This window comes from Mycteria americana, chromosome 15 (genome assembly GCF_035582795.1).
Source record: "Mycteria americana isolate JAX WOST 10 ecotype Jacksonville Zoo and Gardens chromosome 15, USCA_MyAme_1.0, whole genome shotgun sequence".
In the NCBI taxonomy this organism is placed as follows: Eukaryota; Metazoa; Chordata; class Aves; order Ciconiiformes; family Ciconiidae; genus Mycteria; species Mycteria americana.
Genome location: NC_134379.1, coordinates 4,338,548 through 4,360,213, shown reverse-complemented (window position 1 = coordinate 4,360,213; position 21,666 = coordinate 4,338,548). Strand labels below are relative to the sequence as shown.

At 40.6% G+C, this 21,666-nt stretch overlaps 1 protein-coding gene across 1 annotated transcript in view; it reads left to right on the top strand.

Moving 5' to 3' along the window:
• Positions 1-7,029: 7,029 nt before the first annotated feature.
• Positions 7,030-21,666, top strand: part of PPM1E (protein phosphatase, Mg2+/Mn2+ dependent 1E) — a 78,156-nt gene continuing 63,519 nt past the window's right edge. The window contains exon 1 of the mRNA XM_075518082.1: positions 7,030-7,597. Within this exon, the coding sequence (XP_075374197.1) occupies positions 7,233-7,597 (365 nt within the window). The 5' untranslated portion in view covers positions 7,030-7,232. The remainder of the gene's footprint in view (positions 7,598-21,666) is intronic.

Below are 21,666 nucleotides of genomic sequence, written 5' to 3'. Positions count from 1 at the left end.
CCTTTTCCATTATGAAACACTGAGAAACCAACTAGCTTCCAACTAGAATAAATTTAAAGAAAGCATGGAGAAGAAATAGCTTAACTGAAGGTAAGAAGGTGTAGCCAAGGTTCAGATTATGCAATCGAACAGTCTTGTGTTGAAGTCAATTACAAACTGGTTGACTAATGTGGAAGGAGATTCAGCTGCTAAACCTGAATGTCGAATACAGTGCTGAGAAAAGTACATTTAAAATATAACATCTACTTTTCTGTTGAATTTCAACAGAATGTTACTGTTCCTTTAGTTATTTTGGGGGGACTAAACTTAGAATCAGACCTAAACTTAGTCTAGGTGTTTCATGGATTAATGACAAAGGTGAAATCCTTACTGCCTGCCTTTTTAACTCCACCCTTCTTCTGAACAAAGGAAGATACGCAAGTTGGAAGGACGAGTCATTGTGTTGCAGCTTCTCAGAAGAGATTGTCTTTACCATGCTCGGGATCATAATTATTTAGAAAGGCACATTAAGCTGTATTATACTGTTTTAACACATGCTAATTCTACATGAAATATACTTGATTAAGTTTTGAAGTATGGTTTGACGCTTTCTTGTCCTAAGACAGAGTACCTTGAGGGAAATTGAATAAGTAGAGCGCTTACATTGCCGTAACACAAATATTACAACCAAGTACATAAGGGAAATACTACTTCTTTTTACAGGATGAGAACCGGGGAAGTTAACCTGTGATTCCCAAACCAGTTCAAGCACAACGGCCCTGCTAAGAGTATGCACACAGGAGCCTGGCTGTAGGGGAATGTGAGCCACCGGCTGCTGGAGCTGGCAGTGTCTTAGGGCCACCAAGCAGCCTGCCCAGCCCTCCTCCGCACCAGTCCGCCCCTCGACTCCAGGAACCGGTGCCAGCTGCTACCTGCTCCCGGGCTTCCCCTCTCCCTGGCTCCCCAGGCTGCGTACTCAACATCTTGTGGCTTCTAGCCATAGAGTCATTTTGGATGATCAGGGTCAGGAGAGCTGGCTTCCCTTGGCGAGTGCAAGATTTCTGCATTAATGTTCTAAAGCAAAGAATGAAATCACCGGGAACTGGCCCCCTTCCCAGTACTGAATTTCACCCACAAATGCACCCACTGTTAAACTGTAAGCTACTGTCTTGCTTCCTACAAGCAAGAAATATTTGTACAATATGCACTGTCTGTTTATTAGAGAGTGTAAGCTCTACACATTTTTAACTATATCTATAGAAATAATAAATGGTATTAAAAGCAATAGTTCAATCACTATACAAGCAGTAAAAATGTTAGCTTATATGCTGAAAGGATGCATAGTAAAGTATGTATTTTACCAAGTCATTCTTCAAGAATTATAGCTAATACTGTTCATTTTATTACAAGAAGTACTTGCCATTGATTTAAATGGAGCCAGAGAAGCATCAGGATTTTTAGATCAGCATTAAAAAAAAAAAAAAAAAAAATCACATTTCAGTTTCAAACAATGAGAAGGGCAAATGCTTAAAATATAAAATATCTAGCAATGTATATAGGAAAGTAAAAAGAAAACTCTACAGACCTCAATAAATGGTTCTAATTGGATCTGGATGCTTTTCTCAAAGCCTCCAAACATGCTGTTTGAATACTTGCTCAGTTTGGTATCTCACATCGTATTGTTCTGGAGTTTCAAATTTATGACACGTATACTTCTAATACTCTAGTTTATTTAGTGTGAACCACTGCAATTTTAGCAACACAGTTACAACTACACTTACTTAGTGATTCTTTTGTATTATATATGTGGCTAAAATAAAATGTTTTGGACTAAAGAACAAGTTGTCTCCTTAGCATGAAAATTATGCCTATAAAGTATAACATGTCAATATGAGACTGTAACATACTTTGTAACACCTTTTTTTACTATATGAGTTTACTACACATTTGACTGTAAATGTTATGGAATAAATTACATAAATGTATCTCTTTAAAAGTCATGTATTCATTCATTATTTTGTATAATTAACACAAATTTCTGTGGCTAAATCATAGAATTTGAGACTGTTCAAAGAAGTTAGCATCAGCTGCATATAGACTTTAAAGTCTGTGAATCCTACCGTTCTATTTTATCTGTACTCTTATAGCACAGATATTACAATAATAATGGCCAGAGCCTGGAGACAACAGTGGTTGGTTTCTGGTACTCATGTAAGTGGCTGATTTTTTTTAAGTTTGGGTTTTTTTAAAAGACATATCTAAGTAGGTGACTGTAAAATTCAAGGTCTTGTGACTGGAGCAGGATATCACAGAATCAGGAATCTAATCTACAGTAAGATGATGAACAAGTCATTTAAAGTAAGTCTGTGGAAGAACCAATATAATTTTTTTAAATCCCACTAGGCACCTGCCTTAACAAGCCCATCTTAAACTTTGCTGTCATTTTAGGATGAACTTCACCCTCCACCCCAAAAAGGCAGAATATGGACACTCCATTAAATCCCTAGAACAGAGTATAAATGGGATTTAAGTGGTACACCATTTTGTATTGCCTCCTCGGAGCAAAAGTGAACTTCAGGCTTAGAAATTCCATTAGTGCTGTATTCACATGGTATGGTACTGTGGGACTTCAGCCTCAGATGAAATGTGTTGCAAAAATGGAAAGTACAGAGGAAGGGCCTGGCACAATAACACTGCCAGCAAGCTCTGTTGTTTGCTGATATGCAGGAGGTCTGCGCCCCTCATCTCCGTTTAGCAGTCAAAGGAAATTATGATAATGAAGAGTGACTGATTGCTGAAGTGGATCAACCTTAACAAGAAGATATTGGACTCTGGTGTGCTCCTGCCTGCAGGATGATCTCATGATTTGACAACATCCAGACCACATTACTAAGCGTTACGTGGTCAGCTGTGTTTTGCTGAGGCAATCCCCATGGGCACTAATCTACAGGCACACTTCAATCTGTCAGTCAAAGGTTTTATGACGTAACAAATTTTGTCTTTGCCTTTCTTAGCGAGAAACGAGGTATGTTGTGCTATATCTGCTTTGACAGTGTTCCAAACCTGTTTAGTCATTTTGAAGGGCTCAGCTTTTCATTAGTTCTTTCTTCCACATACTTTTCCCCAACAGATTTCCAAATCTAACTGCATAGGCATGGACTAATATCCTGTTTCTCACTATTGCTATTCAAAGAACCCCCTTTCCTAAACAGGGGTCTGAATGGAAGGCTGAAAATGGAATTTTCCTTTGGAATGGGATTGGAAATTTCCATGACAGTTGGAAGTGGGATTCAGGCCTGAAATCCTGTGTTTTGCAATGGATATAGATATTTCAGAATAATCTTTGACTATTAAACTGGAAAAGCTGACTGACCTCAAAACCCTTTTCTTTTAGAAAGAAAAAAAAAAAGCGAGAGAAAGAAACAGAGGTAAGGACTTTGGTATTTAAGAACATCCTAACACAGTACTTATTATGGTAAAGGAGCCAGTAAAACTGTAGTAACAGAAGTTACTGTGCTTTTTAAAACTGCAGTTGAACAAAGACTGAACCTAAGAAAATTAACTGGAGCTTGATGCAGCTTGTCAACAAGAGCCTTCTCACTGTATTCCTTTCAAATTCTTGCTGTTCTTACTCTTAAGCAATTGAAATTATCTTAGTGAATTGAACAATAATTATCTCATTGAGTTTGAAGAGCTATAAAAAGAACAGACATATATATATTCACATTCACAAGGTGACTGATATTGAACATGTGACTACATATAAAGAATTGGAATCTCTTTCAACAGTATATTGCAAGCATTTCGTGTATTATCCCATATACAGCACTACATGACATTCAACAGTAGATGTGCCTTCAAAATGAGAACAGCCAAAGGCTTGGAAATACTTGCTCTTCTGGTGGTTTCATCTGGCCAGGAAAACAGAATATAGCTTCTAAAATTACTTCTGGTTTATTGCAAAAGCCCTACTTTTTAAAGGCAATTTATTTACCATTGGGTTTTCCCATTATACTCTTCTGTATGGTACTGGAGCGTATATCATAGGTATATTAAATATCATCAAATCATTCTTAATGCCTCTACATGTTTTCTACTTGTCAGTGTACAGGAATCACTTCTAAAGGTTATAAAAAAATTAAAAAGCACTTCTTTTTGCACTCCATACAATTCAGGTCACCTCCCCAAGGCCTGCTCAAATCCTGCTTATTTCTCACCAGCAAAATGAGAAAGAGGAAGACATAATTTTAAGGCTAAAATAAAACAGATTTCTTCCAAAACAACACTGTAAAACCTTCTTTTTAAAAAAAAAAAAAAGCAACATGATGAAGCTGCAAAGGATACAAACACCTGTGTTTCCTTCTCAAGTCAGGGGCAAGTCTTATCCTCTATTTGACAATATGTTGCAAACCAGTGATTTCAGACTCAAAATTTTATGAATTGTGAGTTTATTCCATCCACCTAACCTCATCACATAGGAACCATTCATACTGCTGCTGCCCAGCAATCCAGAGTGCACTGAGGCATTCTAAATTTAGCTTCCAGAGTTACTGAACACCAAAACCATTTCATAATAGTACCAAACACGCCTCTCACAGATTAATGCTTTACTTGATAATACATTGTATTTAGAGCTTCCTTTTCTGGACAGCAGTAAGTAGCAGTGTGGCTACCTTCTGTGGTAATTGCCCACCCCACTGTCTCCACACAGTGAAGCGATAGCAGGTTCCTGGCTGCCTAGCTTAGCCATACCACCCACAGACACCATATGTTCCACATGGCAGGTTAATAAGAATGGTTTTTCACCTTTCCCTCCCAGAAACAAATGTCAGCATGGCTTAGAGCCATAAGCTCTTTATTTAATATTGAAGCAAAACAATACTAACTTGACCGTAGCGCCAAAACTTGACAAAATATCCCGAGTACGAAGTTCTACTCTATTTCATTTTAATTAGTGTCCTTTGCAATTAGACAAATGATGAAAAGCACATGGGGACTGCCAAGATGAATCAAGGACATCTGGTAACTTTAACATTTCAACACAAAACAGGGTAGGTATTACTCTCAGATAGTCTTATGTGCTCTTTGAAACAACTAAAAAAAATATACAATTAACAAAAATTTAAGAAAAGGACTATCTAAATGCTTTTGAATCTTTTCTTGGATAGCCTTAATTGCTCTTTGTCATACAACATGAATCTGATCATACATTTTGTTGAATGAGCTGTTACTTCCCTAAGATATTGTTATAATAGGCATTTTTAGAATTGAGATCATATTACACTAAGATTATCTGGATTATAGTTTCTTAGAAACTCCAACTGCCTCTGAATTACTAGTGAAAAACAACTAATCGTGAACTTAAAACTGCTTTTTTTGACACTTGCATTGATATGCGTTCTCTTGAGGCTTGTGACTCACTGATGATGCAGTACACACAAACCTAAAAAAATAAAAACAAAATCCAGCAATGACATCATCAGCTGCAACTGTGGGCTATCTCTTCAAAAAGAACTGCAATGTTTTTACCCCTCAACCCACCTGGCATTCCTAAATAAATGAATATTAAATTGAAAAAATATAAATGGGATACTGAAAAAAAAAACTTGAGAGATACTCTTTCAGGAGAAGCTATGCAATTTTCTGTCGCTTTAATAGCTTTTGGCTGTGAAAGACTAAGACTAACTGTGACAATCACATTTTTAACTCTCATGGCTTTTACATATTCACAAGATTGCAATACGATCAGTCAATGCAGTTGCCGGAAATATTCTAAGATTAGTTTGGCTTTGAAATAACAATTCACCAAACAGAAGACAGATTTACAGCAGCACCTGACATGCAGAGGTAATTACTACAATGCAGAGAACAACAGGTTTCAGCAAGCTACTGTCCTTGTTATAATCCATTAAAATTTGAGAATATTTTTGCATATGAAGCTTGTGATTTGGCCATTTTTCAAGGTATATCTGACATTAAGGATATCGTTCCCTCCCATGTGTACAAGCTATTTTAAATGTGTGGCAATTATACCTGTTCGTTGTTGGTATTTATGGACCTGATAGCTCTGAAAATAGCTTTTCAACAGCAATGAAGAAAAGCCAAAATGCCTTTCACAAATGAAAGACGTTTATTAGACAGCAGTAGAATATCATCTTCAGGTTGTCGCCCACTGACTGGCTATAACTTTTTAAGTTTAATTCGGTCTAACATCTTCAGCTACTTATGAACTCTCCTTTGCCAGAACGTCGAACCTGTGGGTATCGTGTAATGTGTCATTTATGAATGCATATGGCTATTCATATGGCGTTCTTGAACGTAAATTAGCGTCAGAAGTTTTGTTGCTAAGTGTTGGAAATGGGTAAATACGACCCCAAAGCTCCCCTTCCCAGGAATACGGGGAGTCTCTGCAAAGGCACGGGGTGAGGAGCAGGGGGCTCGCAGCCCCACCGCCGCGGCAAGTGCGGGAGCTCAGCCTGGGCCCCACACGACAGACCCGCCAGGTCACCCTCGGTGCGGGGCAGCCCGGGGCCGCACACGCTACACCACGGGGTTTCCGGAGAGGACATTTTTGCTGAAATACCGTAGGTTTAATTGCCAGTTTCCCTCACGCTAACCCACTCTGATTTCAAAACCACTCTTCAGAGACTCCGCCTGGCAGCCAGCCCGGGGCTGCCGGCTCCGCGGGGCAGCTATGTCCCCACGCCACGAGGTGAGGCCGGGCCGAGCCGCCCCCAGCCCCGGCCCCGCTTACCCTCCGGCCCCGTCCTGGCAGCGAGCGGGAGGCCGCGGAGGCGACACCGGCGCCGGAAGCGATGAGCGCAGGGAAATCCTGAGGCAGAGATTAGGTAATAGGGAATGTGCTCTCAGGTTTCCTTCGGGTTCCTGTGAGGAACCTACGCGTCTGGCTGCCTGCGCATGACTCATCACATCGGCGCGGCTGTCAGCGCGCCTGCCCTCCACCTGCCTCCCCCCGCTCGCCCTCCTTCCCTTCCCGCCACGGGCCGAGCCTCCCCCTCAGGCCGCGGCCCCGACCCCTCGGCCCCCTCACCGCCGGCCGCGCTCCCGCCGCTGGGGCGCGCGCCCCCGCTCTCCCCCCCCCCTCCTCTCGCGGCGTGCGCGCCCCCGCGGGTCCGGCTCGGGAGCGCGCGCGCAGGCGGGCGGGCGGGAGGCAGGCGGCTGCCGGCGGCGGGCAGGGAGCTCTCTGCGGGCGCAGTGCTGATCCGCCGGCGGGCGGCCGGGAATGCGAAGCAATGGCCGCGGGCGGCTCGGGCAGCAGCAGCGGCGGCGGCAGCGCGGAGGAGAAGAGCTACCGCCGCTTCCTCGAGCTGTTCTTGGGCGAGTTCCGCGGGCCCTTCGGGGCAGAGCCGGCGCCGGCTCCCCCCCCCGCTGCCGACGCCGCGGCCGCCGCTGACGAGGACCCCGGGGCAGAGGGAGAAGCGGGAACGGCCGCCGAGGCGGAGGAGGCTGAGGGCGACGCCGGCGACCCTCAGCCGCCCGCCCCGCCGCCGCCTCCCCCGCCGCTGCCCCCGCTGCCCCGGCCGCTCTCGGAGTACATCACGGAGGAGGAGGTGGAGGGCGAGTGCCTGGACCTCTGCCTGCAGCAGCTCTACAAGTAGTGAGTGCCGGGCTGAGGGGAGCCTCCCGCCGCGCTGAGGGGAGGGAGGGCGGCCTCCTGTGTGGGGCTGAGGGCGGCCTCCTGTGTGGGGCTGAGGGACCCCCCCCCGTGTGGGGGGAGGTGGGGTCAGGGTGTGGGGCTGAGGGACCCCTCCTGTGTGTGGGGAGTCTCCAATGCGGGGCTGAGGGAACCCGCGCTCCGTGTGTGGGCAGGCGGAGGGTAGGGCGTGGGGCGGTGGAGCCCCTCATGCTGGGGGGCGAGGGCAGGGTGTGGGGCTGAGGGAGACCGTCCCGCTGGGGAAGGCGAGGGCAGGGTGCTTGGGGAGGGGAAGGTCCCCCGGGCAAGGAGTTAAGGACTTTGGTAGTGCTGAGCTGCTCGGGATCAAAGCGTCCTGGTCTGTCCTGTTCCCCCCTGCCTAAAACACGCCTCTGCTCTCTGCCCCCCTCCTTCCCTCTCGCCGGGACAGGGAGCGAAAGAGGCTAAGGGAATAGACAAGGGAGAGCCAGGAGCATCCATCTGGAGAGCAGCTTGCTTGGGGAGGGAGAGTGGTGGGGGGAAATGTCTCACGCTCTGGTGCCAAAGCAGGAGGGGGCTTTGCCTGTGGTTGATTGTACTGAGGCTTGAAATTGAAATGTTCCCTGCGTGAGGGTTTGTAAATGGGGAAACCTCTGCCAAGAAAGAAGGAAGGGGGGAGAACAAGGGGCAAGGAAAGAGAGGCAGTCCGCCCCCTTCCCCCCTCCAAAAAAACCCCCACATCGAGAAAACCACACCATGTATTTACAGATCAGGGAGAAAAGAGGAGTAGAAAGCCTTAGGAGAAAGCTATCCGTGATCATGGGGCTCTTTCTACCGTCAGCTGGGGAAAGCCAGCTATACTCTGTTCTGTACGGAGGCAGTTTCCAGATATATGCTTTCTAAAGGCTGGTGCATAAAGAGGAAACAGATGGGATCTATTCCCAGTGTGAAAAGTCTGTGGACTGAAACCTAAAGATCAGTTACCAGTGCCTTGTATTGTGCTCAGCTTTGGCTTTGAAGGCTTGAAATAGAAGTGGTTGTTAGTGGCGTTTCTTTAGGAACCTTTTTAAACTGATGCCACAGGAGGAGACAAATGAACCTGTGAAAATATGCACAGCACACCGGGGAGCTTTCTGCCATTGAGCTGATAATTGTAATGAGAGGTATTACTCAGTCGCAAAAATAAATAAATAAAGAACCGGGTTTTACAACTGCATGGTCTGTTTCTATTCAATTCTCATCTGCCCTCTGCGTTTGTGGACGATAGGGACAACACAATGATAGCTGCAGAGGACAAAGCTCTCCTATTCACACATGCTCACCCTGCCACCTTTGGAAAGTCTTTCTCTGGAATACAGCAGCACATTCATAGGATGTGCTGGAGAGGAGAAAGGCAAATCCCTTCTACGTATTCAGAACGTGTTTTGTTTTTTTAAAACAGACTTGTGAAATCAAAAGTCAGATTAGTTTAAGTAAAGTTTTAGATATAGAGAAGATTATTTTAAAGTATTATTTAAAGTATATCTATGAAATTATTTTGAACTTGAATTCCACCCCTTCACCCCCTTCTCTCTCTGCATGTTCCTGTATCCCAGGACAGGCAGACTTAGATTCCCCAGCTTCTGAGGCCCATATTCACGGAATGAAATTATTAAGGAAAAAAAAAAAAAAAGACATTTTGTGAGGATTCTTTATATAGGGATAGCTCTTTCCAGGTTGTGTGTTTTGGGTTTTTTTTTTTCCCCAGCCTTTGTATAAATCTTTTGATGGTTGCTGAATGAAGCATCTCCTTGGCTTTGTTTATGGTGAAATCAATGCAGACTTCCTTCTATAGGCACCTACATTATGAAGCAAAAAGCAATATCTGCTTCAAAATTAAGGGAGCAGGGGATCGTGTTGTAAGAAAGTTGTTTTCCAAAGGCTTAAATATTTTGTCAATGTATAGAAAATGCATTTTCAAATAGTAAATTAGTATCTTTTAGCTGAAGATTGATAGACATTGATTTATGTCTGTCTAGCTAAGATAACTGCAAAATGTAATTCTTTAAAATATTTTAAAATCTTATAAGCCAAATCTAATAACTTTCAATACAAAAAGCTAAACTGAAATAGCTGTTTTTTGAGTAATGGTGGAATCTGAGGTAAGTGCAAGTATGCAAAACTGTTCTTCAGGTAAAGTATTGTATTTTTAGTACACTTCCCAGTCACCAGAGAAACTTAAAACTGTCACAAGACTGTAAAACAGGCAAAAGTAGAATGTCTTCCCCCTTTACAGCAAAGGGTTCAACTAGTCAGATGATTCCAGAGGTGGGAAACTTCATGCATGTGAATAAAGCTACTCTTGTGCCAAATGGTTATTATAGTGTTAAAAAGGAAAAAACACATGAAAACTCATGTGAAGGGGAATATTTTATTGGTATGTCATTAGCAAGAAAGACTATATTGTGAAGGCATGTTTTCTGTAACTCTAACTATATATTAGTCAAATGACTGGTTTGCATTATATGTAGCATGAGGATAAAACCCATTACTGTGAAAAAACCAACAGCTGTTTTTCAGCTATTTTAAGCTTTAGTTCTTTTTGAGGGAAGTAAGACCATCTCAGAAATGAGAACATACTGCCAATCATGAAAAAATATAATCGTTTTTTGTCACTGTGTAGATCAGTATCAAAGAGTTCCTATTTATGAGATTTTCCTGCTATTTTCCAAAAGACTCATATTCCCCTCTGAGATTTCCAGTTCCTGGTTTCTTTCTAGAGACAGCATATGCTTGGAAAATTAGATTAATGTAATCTTTACATGTGTCTAAATGCCACAAAATGTGTACTGTGTGCTTTCTTAGTGGTCCTCAACAGAATGAAACTGATCAATAGGAGGTATGTTAGATGAAGAAAATAATAAAAAAAGAGTAACTTTTGAGGAATTGCATTGGAACATTGGATGATAGCTTGAAAGATCATTTTGCGATTATCTTCTCTAACATCTTTTTCAAGAGAAAGCTATATAATTTAAATAGTTTCTATGTAGAAACAAACATACTAAGGACTTAGTCTTACATCTATTAAATGTGAGACCTCATTGCTTGCTTCCACTGATTCAGGAGTTGACCTCATTTCTGACTTATTTTAAAGGAAGAAGTTACTGACTTGATGTAACAAAGTTATATATCGTGCTCTGTTCTTTTCCTCTTTCTACTGATACTTTTATTAAATCTAATGTATTAAAAAAGCTGGTTCTTGATAAGACATCTGAAAAACTAATCAACAAAGATGTGGTTGCTAAGAGAGGAGAGGGCTAGACTGAGTCAAACAGTGCACCCTTAGAAGTTGTGCCGCTAGGAAGAACAAATTTATCTTGCTGTTACAGTTTTTCCTGTACTAATGAAGTAATTTGAAAAATTCAGTTGTATATTGTCCCCCCCTTTTTTTTCCCAAGCTTTGCTGCGAATAGATATAATTAGTGTCATTTGTAGGGTCAGGTTTAATTTCAGTGATTTTGGTGGTGCAATATTTTGCTTTCAAATATTTATTTAGAAACATCTCTAGCAAGCTTAGAAAGTAGGCCTATTTCTCCAGTGTTGAGCTTTGCAAAAGATTGAAAGTAAAAAAAACACCCCACCCCCCCAAAAAAAAACCCAAAACAAAAAAAAGCCAGAAATTAATGTTATGTCATCTTAAGTGCTTAACTAAGGCACTGACAACAAAATTATTATTTTGAGGACTGCAAAAATCTTGCTCTGACTTAGAATACCAAAAGAAAAACTTGTAAGCATTGCTCTTTTAGATTTCTTTGCAGAATACTATGCAACATTCACCGAATATCATAGATCCCAAGCTTAGAATTAAAAAATGCAATACTCAAAGTGAGATTTTTTTTTTAATTAATCCTTTCTTTATTTTAAAGAAGGAAAATATTTTTATTTAGGTTTAAGTATTCCCCACAGTCTTGCTATGAAAAATCCAGAAAGGCAATGTAGACTCAACCTTTTAACATTGCAATTATGTAAAATGTGGACAGTAAATAAGAGTGGAGTCCTTGCCCCTCAACTTGCAATTTTAAGATAAAGAGGAAGAACTTTTCATGGTAATTTTACGTGAGCAGAAATCTTTTTTTATAAAGTAAGCTCTTAACTTGAAACCAATGTTTCGTCTGCTGTCTCCATCACTGATGAGTGAAGAGACTGTATCTTCTCCCTTTAAAAGGCAGATGTACATGTTTTTAACTTGCTTTCTTAACCCCTATCGTATGAGAGCTGGCATTGTTGTCACTATCTGTAAATTGAAATTCATATATTATGCTAGATTGGCTTTTTTAACATCATATTAAGCAGGCTGTGATGTTTTACTCTTTTATAATTTGTCTTTTATCACCTATTCTATTGATTGCAATCTAAAAGCCCTTTTAGGAAATACAGTTAAGTACCTGCCATCTCTAATATTAATCACAAGGACCAACGACAAAGAAATACCATCCTTTTTAAGATGGTACTTGTTTCATCTTTTGTGAGGTTTTACAATGGAAGTGATGATAATGTTGGCCTGTGCTCACAATAAATGACTGGAGTAGATACTGGTTGCACCTGTTCTGGGAATTTTCTAATGGTTAATGAGGAGGTTTGACAGAGACCATTAAATTTCCCACCCCCAGCTCTGTTGATGATTTGGTTCTGCACCTTAGCTTGTTTCTGGGTAACAGCATGACAGTATTATGGCCTGAAGGAGGGGAAGGGAGGCGAGGCAGGTTGTAGCTGTGTTAATGTCTCACTGGAGCCCCCTGCAAGATTAGGAATCTCTTCCTGAGGGTAGTTGTTGAGCTGGCTGCTGCCAGCCATGTGCTACAGAGTGAGCAACAGTGGCCTGGAGTCCCGGAGACTCAGCAGTGAGCACCAAGCTCTGCCGCTAAGGTGTAGAGCTGTGTGGGTATGGCTGCTGATGCTGACGTCCTCAGACCCAAGGGATTTTGGTCCTAGAAATCCTGGTGCTTCTCTGTAGAGAAATTCTAAATTATCTGATAGAAGTGTATGCGGACAGTTGAGAGAACTTCAGTATTGTTATTAATGCCTTATTACTCTTTAAGAGAAGCTACTATGAAATTCAACCCATATATTGGATGATGGTGATGTCGTAGCATGCAGAGATGGGCACATTTCATACACTTTAGACTGGAAATCGTTCTAATCTACAAATAGGTGGTATTTAATGATAATCACTTTCAAAACACAACTAATGGTTTACATAGTGAGAGATTCTCTAAGCTGCTTTTAAGGCATCTTCAGTTCATGCTCCCACGCTTTTAAAAATACTGATTCAAATAAAATATTTTTATACTCCTTTTAAAAAAAGAGTATCAGCTAAAAAGAGCTATTTAAATTGCAGATTTACATTTTGTAATGGTTAATATATATGGTGACATTTCAAAACTTACTAATTTATGATTAAAAGGATGCTGAGTTTTTCAAGTGCAATGGTGACTGTGCTTGGAAGTTGCTTTATATAGCATAAAAAAATCATTCTTAGTGAACAGATTATGGGAATATATTCATTCCAGTGCTTTTATTTCAGTGAATGGTGCTAGTAGTATAGCAAATTAAAGGGAATTAATTTTGTTAGGAGCTTTTCACACCAAGATTTTTTTGACCCAAGAGCAATTTGCATAGATGCTACTACTCCTAGTGAAGCTGTTTGCTTTTGCATACGAACTGATTGAAAAATTAGATCTGTGCTAACACATTCTTTTTTTGGACCTTATATAACCACTGTTGAAACTAGATTGAGTTATCAAGAAAGAATGTATATATGAATCTGTATAATAAACGTAATATGTTACTTTTAATTTAGAAGATACTCAAAAACCTTTGACTAACAAATCTTATTGGCCATCTTATGAAACTACTTTTGACTCTGTCTTTTGGATGTGATGAGCATGTTAGGCTTCATTCTTTTAGAGAGTTTATTTAGCAATTCTTCTTTTTTGCACAAAACACTCTGTATAGAATATTTTTATCCTTAAAATTTCTCATTGTAATTACCTTCAACAATGGCAGAGTATTTCTCCAGCTGTACTTTGAAGAAAAGATAGTCTACTTGGTTGTGGTTCTTTTCACAGCAGATGTAAAAAAATTATTTTTATTGATGTTAAGGTTAAACTTTCAGTTTGCTTTACAGTATGTTAGTGGAAGTTTCAATGCCTTGATTGCTCTGTCACTGGTGTATGCTCTCATTCATTTTTGTTGTCTTGCTAAATTGCTTACATGATCACATTAAAAGCAAAAGCAACAGGGCATGTTAGTACACAGATAATGAGTACTATTTATTCCTATATTTGATGTCGCTCTGAAATAATCTCTGGCTGTTCTGCACCATTTTCTTTCTTCCCATTGTTTGGTGCGTACTGGTTTTTGGTTTGTTTTCTCCTAGGAAGTATTCTCACTGACTAGGAAAGATATGTGAAAAATGAGATGAAATGGAGTTAGCACTTTAAAACATTAGATGTTCTTTGAACCATGCTGCAAGACTGTCTTATGCAATGCAATCATGATTACGTAATGCAAATGGTTATAAAAATAAATGTGTCCTGGACAATATGTGTCCATGACGTGTTAGTAACCTGTGACATGCTACTAAACTGTAAATGGTCATTGCTACATATTATAGCATAGGTCCTCATCTTTGGTTTAGCTGAAATCAACCACTAAACAAATATTCTAGATTTTTGTTGTTTAAATATTAGTGATTAGATAAAATGAATGCAGATTGTGGACTTGTTTTACAGAAACATTTCTACTCTGCCTTTGTACTTCATTAGGAAGAAACAACATTACCCACCTTTAATAAGATATTCTATAAAGAAGTAATCATCAGAGTAATAAATTAGAACTGCATGGGAAATAGCTGCCCTTGGGTACTTCAATAATTAATACAGAAGTTAAATGAGTTAACTAGATTGCAGGATTACCTCAGTTTATGTTTATATTAGATGGAAAGCAGCTAAAAGCAACTAATGACTGAGTAACTGAACCACCATTTTAAGCTGTCGTACTGCTCACCAGTTCTGAACTCTGCATGCAATCAGTTGAAAAGTTTGATATTTTTTGTTGGTAGAGCAGGATTAAAAAGTTGACTGCTAAACTTTGATCATGGGAAAATGTGCTTGGATGCAGACAAGTCTGAATTGGGAAACATTTGCACTTTCTTGTAGCTGTAATTACAATAAAAGGAATATTTGATTAATTGGGTAAAATTGTGGGTAGCTCCGTAAAGTTAATTTTCTCAGAGGATATGATTTGAAGCTATTTTTGCTGGCCTTTTATGATCCAGTAAAGTCTGTTAAATTGTACCTAACAATTTTTCAAGTTTAGTTTCTTTTGCTCTTCATTTACAATACAGAATTTGAGTACTTTCTCTCATTTGAGAATATGATTTTTTCATAAGCTCTGTACTTCCATCGTGATGTAACTAAAAATAGAAGCAGCGTATAAAAATAGGCCTTGGCATTTTAACTTCTTGGCACTGTCTCTAGGGCTGTTCCTTTCACCTCAGGCTATGACCTTCTTACTGAGGTTCAAAAATCTGAAACGAATGTGGTAAGTTATTCCTCATTAGTGTTATGAACACTGTACTCTACATGTTATATTAATGAGCTTCTAGAACGATTCTTTTACTTTCAGTCCTGACTTGAAGTTGTGGAAGGCTGAAACCCCTACGCTCTAGTTGAGCATTCAACAAATAGTTATGTGTTTTCTTTTTCTCTTTCTCAACAGAGACAATATTAGGTAACTAAAATTTGGTTTTCTGTGTATACTAGCTTTACATGCAGTGAGCTTTTGCTCAGTTAGACGTTGCCTGATTATTTTTTACAATTATATGATAGTGTTGATAAAGCTCATAATACATTTTTTTTTAATAAGGTATTTGGTTTATTGGTTTATAATAGATCACCTGAAAATCAAGGGAAACATTCAGTTCCTATGGGAACCTATGGGCCCAGTTGAGGACAGTGGTAAACTATCTAAAATTCCTACCTGCATAAAAAGTAAGAATTTAAACTAATAAGCTAATATAAACTAATCATACACACTTACATATACAGCATGATATATGTTTTAAACTGAAGCATTTACGAGCTTTTCTTCTAAGTAGTGTCATTCTGTTTAGTCATCTAATCATTGTGTTTGAGGCAAATATGATTGAATGCATGTATTTATATATAAAGGGCCCTATCTTAAAGGAGTTTATGCTCTCAGCTGTCTTACTACTACTTGCTTCTGAAAAGCTGTGTAAAAACCTATGTGTTAGGTAATGAGAAGTCAGAAGCTCAATATTTCTGGAGATTAGGGGGAACAGATATACTTTCTGCTTGCAGAACAGGGGCGCATTGGGTGGTTCTTAGTTCTGCTTTCTCACTGGAGTGTACTCCACAGAGAATAAGGGATGTATCTGTTATAAAATGAATTTAATCTCTCCTCTTCTTGGTACTCCAAAAAGGTTATGTCAGATTTTAGAAGAAAAAGAATTGGTCCTAACCTGGACATTCAAATGTGAATTGTTGGTGAAAGTGCCCCCAGTAGAAATGAGCATTGATAGAAATACTGTGCTGAACTACTAAGGTTGGTCTATGTTAGGTTCAAATAAACATCTATTATAATAGTTAACAGAGATCTTGGATTTCTACTGAGTATTTTAAAATTTTGACACATGGAAGTGATTTCAAAGTGGTGCTTGTACATATGATTCCTCTGTGATGGCAAATAGTAGTAACTAATAGTAGTTTTGATGTGCCCAAAAAGGATGACATTTGAGCTATATTCATGTCTTAGAAATCTAAAGAGAAAGTGAGATATATTATTCATTTATATCTGATAGATCAGAAGAGAGAAAGAACTCCCCCCTGACCAAATACTGCACATGCTTTAAAAATAATAAAAAAAGAAGTGTGAGCTCTCTTCTCTGGCCTTTAATTTTTTACCTCAGTGGTACAAACTGTGCAAAATCCATGAAGAGAATTGTCTTCCATATAAATGGAAGGTTAGAATTATCACTGTGTAACACTTGTGCAATTCCCAATGAAATAAGTGGAGAAAAGAAGATGTAGTTTCCAAGAGAGTCTGGCTGGGGATGTATGCCCAGGCTACTTGGTTGGAGAGGAGAACTGAGCATATATTAAGTAATCTGATCCTCTTCCCCAGTGCATTGTTCATCTGAGAATGAATTTTAAGTGCTTTAAACTTTCCTCATTGGTGTTAACCTTTTTCAGTTTGACTGATTATGAATGACCCAAATGATCATATAGAATACTTAAAATCCTGCTAATTACATTGTATACTAATTTTAGAAAAACAGTTTTGGATATTACATACTTTTGGTTTAGCACCTCACAAAACTGAGTTGGTGCAATTCACATTCACTTTGTTTTTATAAGTGCTGATGCTGTTTATGACATACAGTACAGTCATTTTTAAAAACATGAGACAAGCCACAAAGTTCTAAATCTAGCTCTGGGGATTAAAGAAAAAATAGTTTCTCTTACGAAATTACTACATATCCTAAAATATTTTCCCCAAAAAAGTCTTACAAACTCTCCCTATGTCTTGGGAGATTTGAGAAGAAAGGTTTGTCAGCAGGGATTAAGAGCAGGCATTTTTAATTATCTAGAATCAGTGCATATAGTAGAATACAATAAATCCGAAAAACACTTCTTAAATTCATCCAAAGTAGTTGAAAATTTAATGCAGAAAGCAATGGACTCTAAATATTTTGATTATATCCTTTTGTAAAAGGTGTTCTTCTATTTCTAGTAATGCAATTCTATATTAAACAGATTTTAAAAAACAATTACAAAATGTATAATTTATATATTACAAAATATATAATTTACTTAATAAAAGGCTAGTTTTGCATTAACATATTGAAAGCTGTTCAGTCTAATTTATTGTCGTCTGAAAACTGATGAAGTAATGCACTTTCTGTTTCCATGCTATGTCTGTGCATCTTAACAGGAATAAAGACAAAGGTTGTAACGGCCCCAGAAATGTTATAGTAAGACACGTATGTTTGTGTATATATATATTTACTTGTCTGTCTAAGCTCTCTTAAACATCAAATTTTGATCAGTCCCTTTATGAACAAAAATTATCTAGCCAGACAGAAATTCAGAATAACAAGGGAGTTTCAAGCTATCTTGCAGTCTTATCCTCTTTATTGCGGAGTGGATCAAAATATTAAATCTGGAAGCAACACCTTGTGTGTGGGGGTTGTTTTTTGTTTTTAATTCTGAGAAAATTGCCATCTGAAATAGAGAGAACAAAAAACATCTGTTGAGGAAGTAGAGAAAGAAAAAGGAAAGCACTTTGAGGAAGTCTGCTTTATATTTGTAAAGATATGAAAAACAGCTTATCAGGTAGCATGAAATGATAAAACAGAAAGAGGAAGAAAGAATTAAATAATATCACAACCTGAGTGACCCATCCGTGTTCCTTCCTTTCATTTCTTAGAGAATCATTGTCAGTCTGTGAAATGGGTCTGCAAAATAGAGACACTCATCAAAGTTTTTTATAACCCCTGTTGTATTGTGGCAAACTTCCTAAACAAAGTTGGTTATGCACTACTGTATTTATACTTACTTTGACATCATTGCAAGATATTAGGGGCTATGCTGTTACTTTAACTTTTAAGTTAGAGAAAGATCTGGTACTTTCTTATGCTCTTGCTTTCATGTGGGTTTGCTATTAATATCTTGTTACCAGTTACAGATGCTTTTCAGGGAGCTGTTTTAGGCTTCACTCAAAGTTTTGTGAGTTGTTTTTTTTTTTTTTTTTTAAGGATTGATAAAACAATTCAACTGTCTCCTATTAGTGGTGAAAAAGGGATGACACCGTTCTATTTTGCCTGTGGCCATCTAGCAGATAAAAACCAAAACATTCAGAGGTGTTAAATCAGGAAAAAAAACTTTTTTTAAAGGGCTACTTCTATGTGGGAGTAAAACCCCAAATTTCTATAGGCTGGGAAAAAAAAGAAATTAGATTTGTTAAAATTAACAAGCAAATAATAGCATAAGATCATATAGTATTTTAAATACTATGTGCTAGCAGAATGTTTTCCTCATTTTCTGATATGATCACTACTGCAAAAAATTAAAAATGCGATATCTTCACGTTATTCTGGTAGCCTTGTGGTGTATTATATAATGGGATCTTGTGGGATTTTGCACTGATAGGCTGTGTTAGCACTTATAGTAGAATAAGGATTCAGAGAGTTTCCTAGAAAAAAAAAGATTGCTGCAAAATCGATCTTGTGAAGATAGTAAAGAAAACTGAACAGAGTAAATCAGTGAGATATTTTACTAAAAGCAGTATCATAGAATTGTATCTAGTTAAAGTGTCTGTCTAGACTCTTGAAATACATTCTACAGGAACTTGTATTTACTTTTCTTAGTTATTGTCTTTAGCAAGGACAGGTAGGGGAGAGGAGGAGGGGGTGTCACCCTCTATGTCGATGACCAGCTGGAGTTTATGGAGCTCTGCCTAGGGATGGATGAGGAGCTGACTGAGACCTTATGGGTCAGGATTAAAGGGAGGGCAGGGACAGGTGACATTATAGTGGGAGTCTGCTACAGGCCACCCGACCAGGAAGACTGAGTGAATGAGGCCCTCTATAGACAGAGAGGAGTAGCCTCACATTCACAAGTCCTGGTCCTCATGGAGGCCTTCAGCCACCCCCATATCTGTTGGAGGGACAACACAGCAGGGCGTAAGTAATCCGGGAGGTTCCTGGAATGTGTTGATGATAACTTCCTTCTCCAAGTGATAGAGGAGCCAACGAGGAGAGTTGTTATGCTCAACGTTGTTCTCGCTAACAAGGAGGGGCTGGTGGAGAATGTGAAGCTAAAGGACAGCCTTGGCTGCAGTGACCATGAAATGGTGGAGTTGAAGATCCTTAGGGCACCAAGGAGGGTGCACAGCAAGCTCACTACACTGGACTTCACGAGAGCAGACTTTGGCCTCTTCAGGGATCTGCTTGGTAGAGCACCATGGGATAAAGCCCTGGAGGGAAGACGGGCCCAAGAAAGCTGGTTAATATTCAAGGATCACCTCCTCCAAGCTCAGGATCGATGCATCCCAACAAAGAGGAAGTCAGGCAAAACTACCAGGAGGCCTGCATGGATGAACAAGGAGCTCCTGGACAAACTCAAACACAAAAAGGAAGCCTACAGAGGGTAGAAGCAAGGACAGGTAGCCTGGGAGGAATACAGAGAAATTGTCCAAGCAGCCAGGGATCAGGTTAGGAAAGCTAAAGCCCTGATAGAATTAAATCTGGCCAGGGACATCAACGGCAACAAGAAAAGTTTCTATAGGTATGTCAGTGATAAAAGGAAGACTAGGGAATATGTGGGCCCTTTCCGGCAGGAAACGGGAGACCTGGCTACCTGGGATATGGAGAAGGATGAGGTACTTGACGATTTCTTTGCCTCAGTCTTTACCAGCGAGTGCTCAAGCCACACCGCCCAAGTCACAGAAGGCAAAGGCAGGGAATGGGAGAATGAAGAACTGCCCACTGTAGGAGAAGGTCAGGTTTGAGACTATCTAAGGAACCTGAAGGTGCACAAGTCCATGGGACCTGATGAGATGCATCTGTGGGTCCTGAGGGAACTAGCGGATGAAGTTGCTAAGCCATTATTCATCATATTTGAAAAGTCGTGGCAGTCTGGTGAAGCTCCCACTGACTGGAAAAGGGGAAACAATCCCCCCATTTTTAAAAAGGGAAGAAAGGAAGACCCAGGGAACTACAGGCCAGTCAGTCTCAGTGCCTGGCAAGATCATGGAGCAGATCCCCCTGGAACTATGCTAAGGCACATGGAAAATAAGGAGGTGACTGGTGACAGCCAACGTGGCTTCACTAAGGGCAAATCATGCCTGACAAATTTGGTGGCCTTCTGTGATGGGGTTACGGTGTTGGTGGATAAGGGAAGAGCAACTGACGTCATCTACCTGGACTCGTGCAAAGCATTTGACACTGTCCCACAGGCCATCCTTGTCTCTAAATTGGAGACACATGGATTTGACGGATGGACTGCTCAGTGGATAAGGAATTGGCTGGATGGTCCCACTCAAAGAGTTGTGGTCAACGGCTCCATGTCCAAGTGGAGCCCAGTGACGAGTGGTGTTCCTCAGGGGTCGGTATTGGGACCAGCACTGTTTAACATCTTTGTCAGCAACGTGGACAGTGGGATCGAGTGCACCCTCAGCAAGTCTGCCGACGACACCGCGCTGTGTGATGCGGTTGACACGCTGGAGGGAAGAGATGCCATCCAGAGGGACCGTGACAGGCTTGAGAGGTGGGCCCATGTGAACCTCATGAAGTTCAACAAGGCCAAGTGCAAGGTCCTGCACAGGGGTCAGGGCAATCCCAAGCACAAATACAGTCTGGGCAGAGAATGGATTGAGAGCAGCCCTGAGGAGAAGGACTTGGGGGTGTTGGTTGATGAGAAGCGCAACATGAACTGGCAAGGTGCGGTCGCAGCCCAGAAGGCCAACCGTATCCTGGGCTGCATCAAAAGAAGCGTGACCAGCAGGTCAAGGGAGGTGATTCTCCCCCTCTACTCTGCTCTTGTGTAACCCCCCCTGGAGCACTGCATTCAGCTGTGGGGCCCCCAACATAAGAAGGCCATGGACCTGTTGGAGCGGGTCCAGAGGAGGTGCCACAAAGATGATCAGGGGGCTGGAGCACCTCTCCTATGAAGACAGGCTGAGAGAGTTGGGGTTGTTCAGCCTGGGGAAGAGAGGGCTCCGGGGAGACCTTATAGCAGCCTGCCAGTACCTGAAGGGGCCTACAGGAAAGCTGGAGAGCGCCTTTTTACAAGGGCATGTAGTGATAGGACAAGGGGTAATGGCTTTAAACTGAAAGAGGGTAGATTTAGATTAGATAAAGGAAGAAATTCTTCACTCTGAGGGTGGTGAGGCACTGAACAGGTTGCCCAGAGAAGCTGTGGATGCCCCATCCCTGGAAGTGTTCAAGGCCAGGCTGGATGGGGCTTTGAGCAACCTGGTCTGGTGGAAGG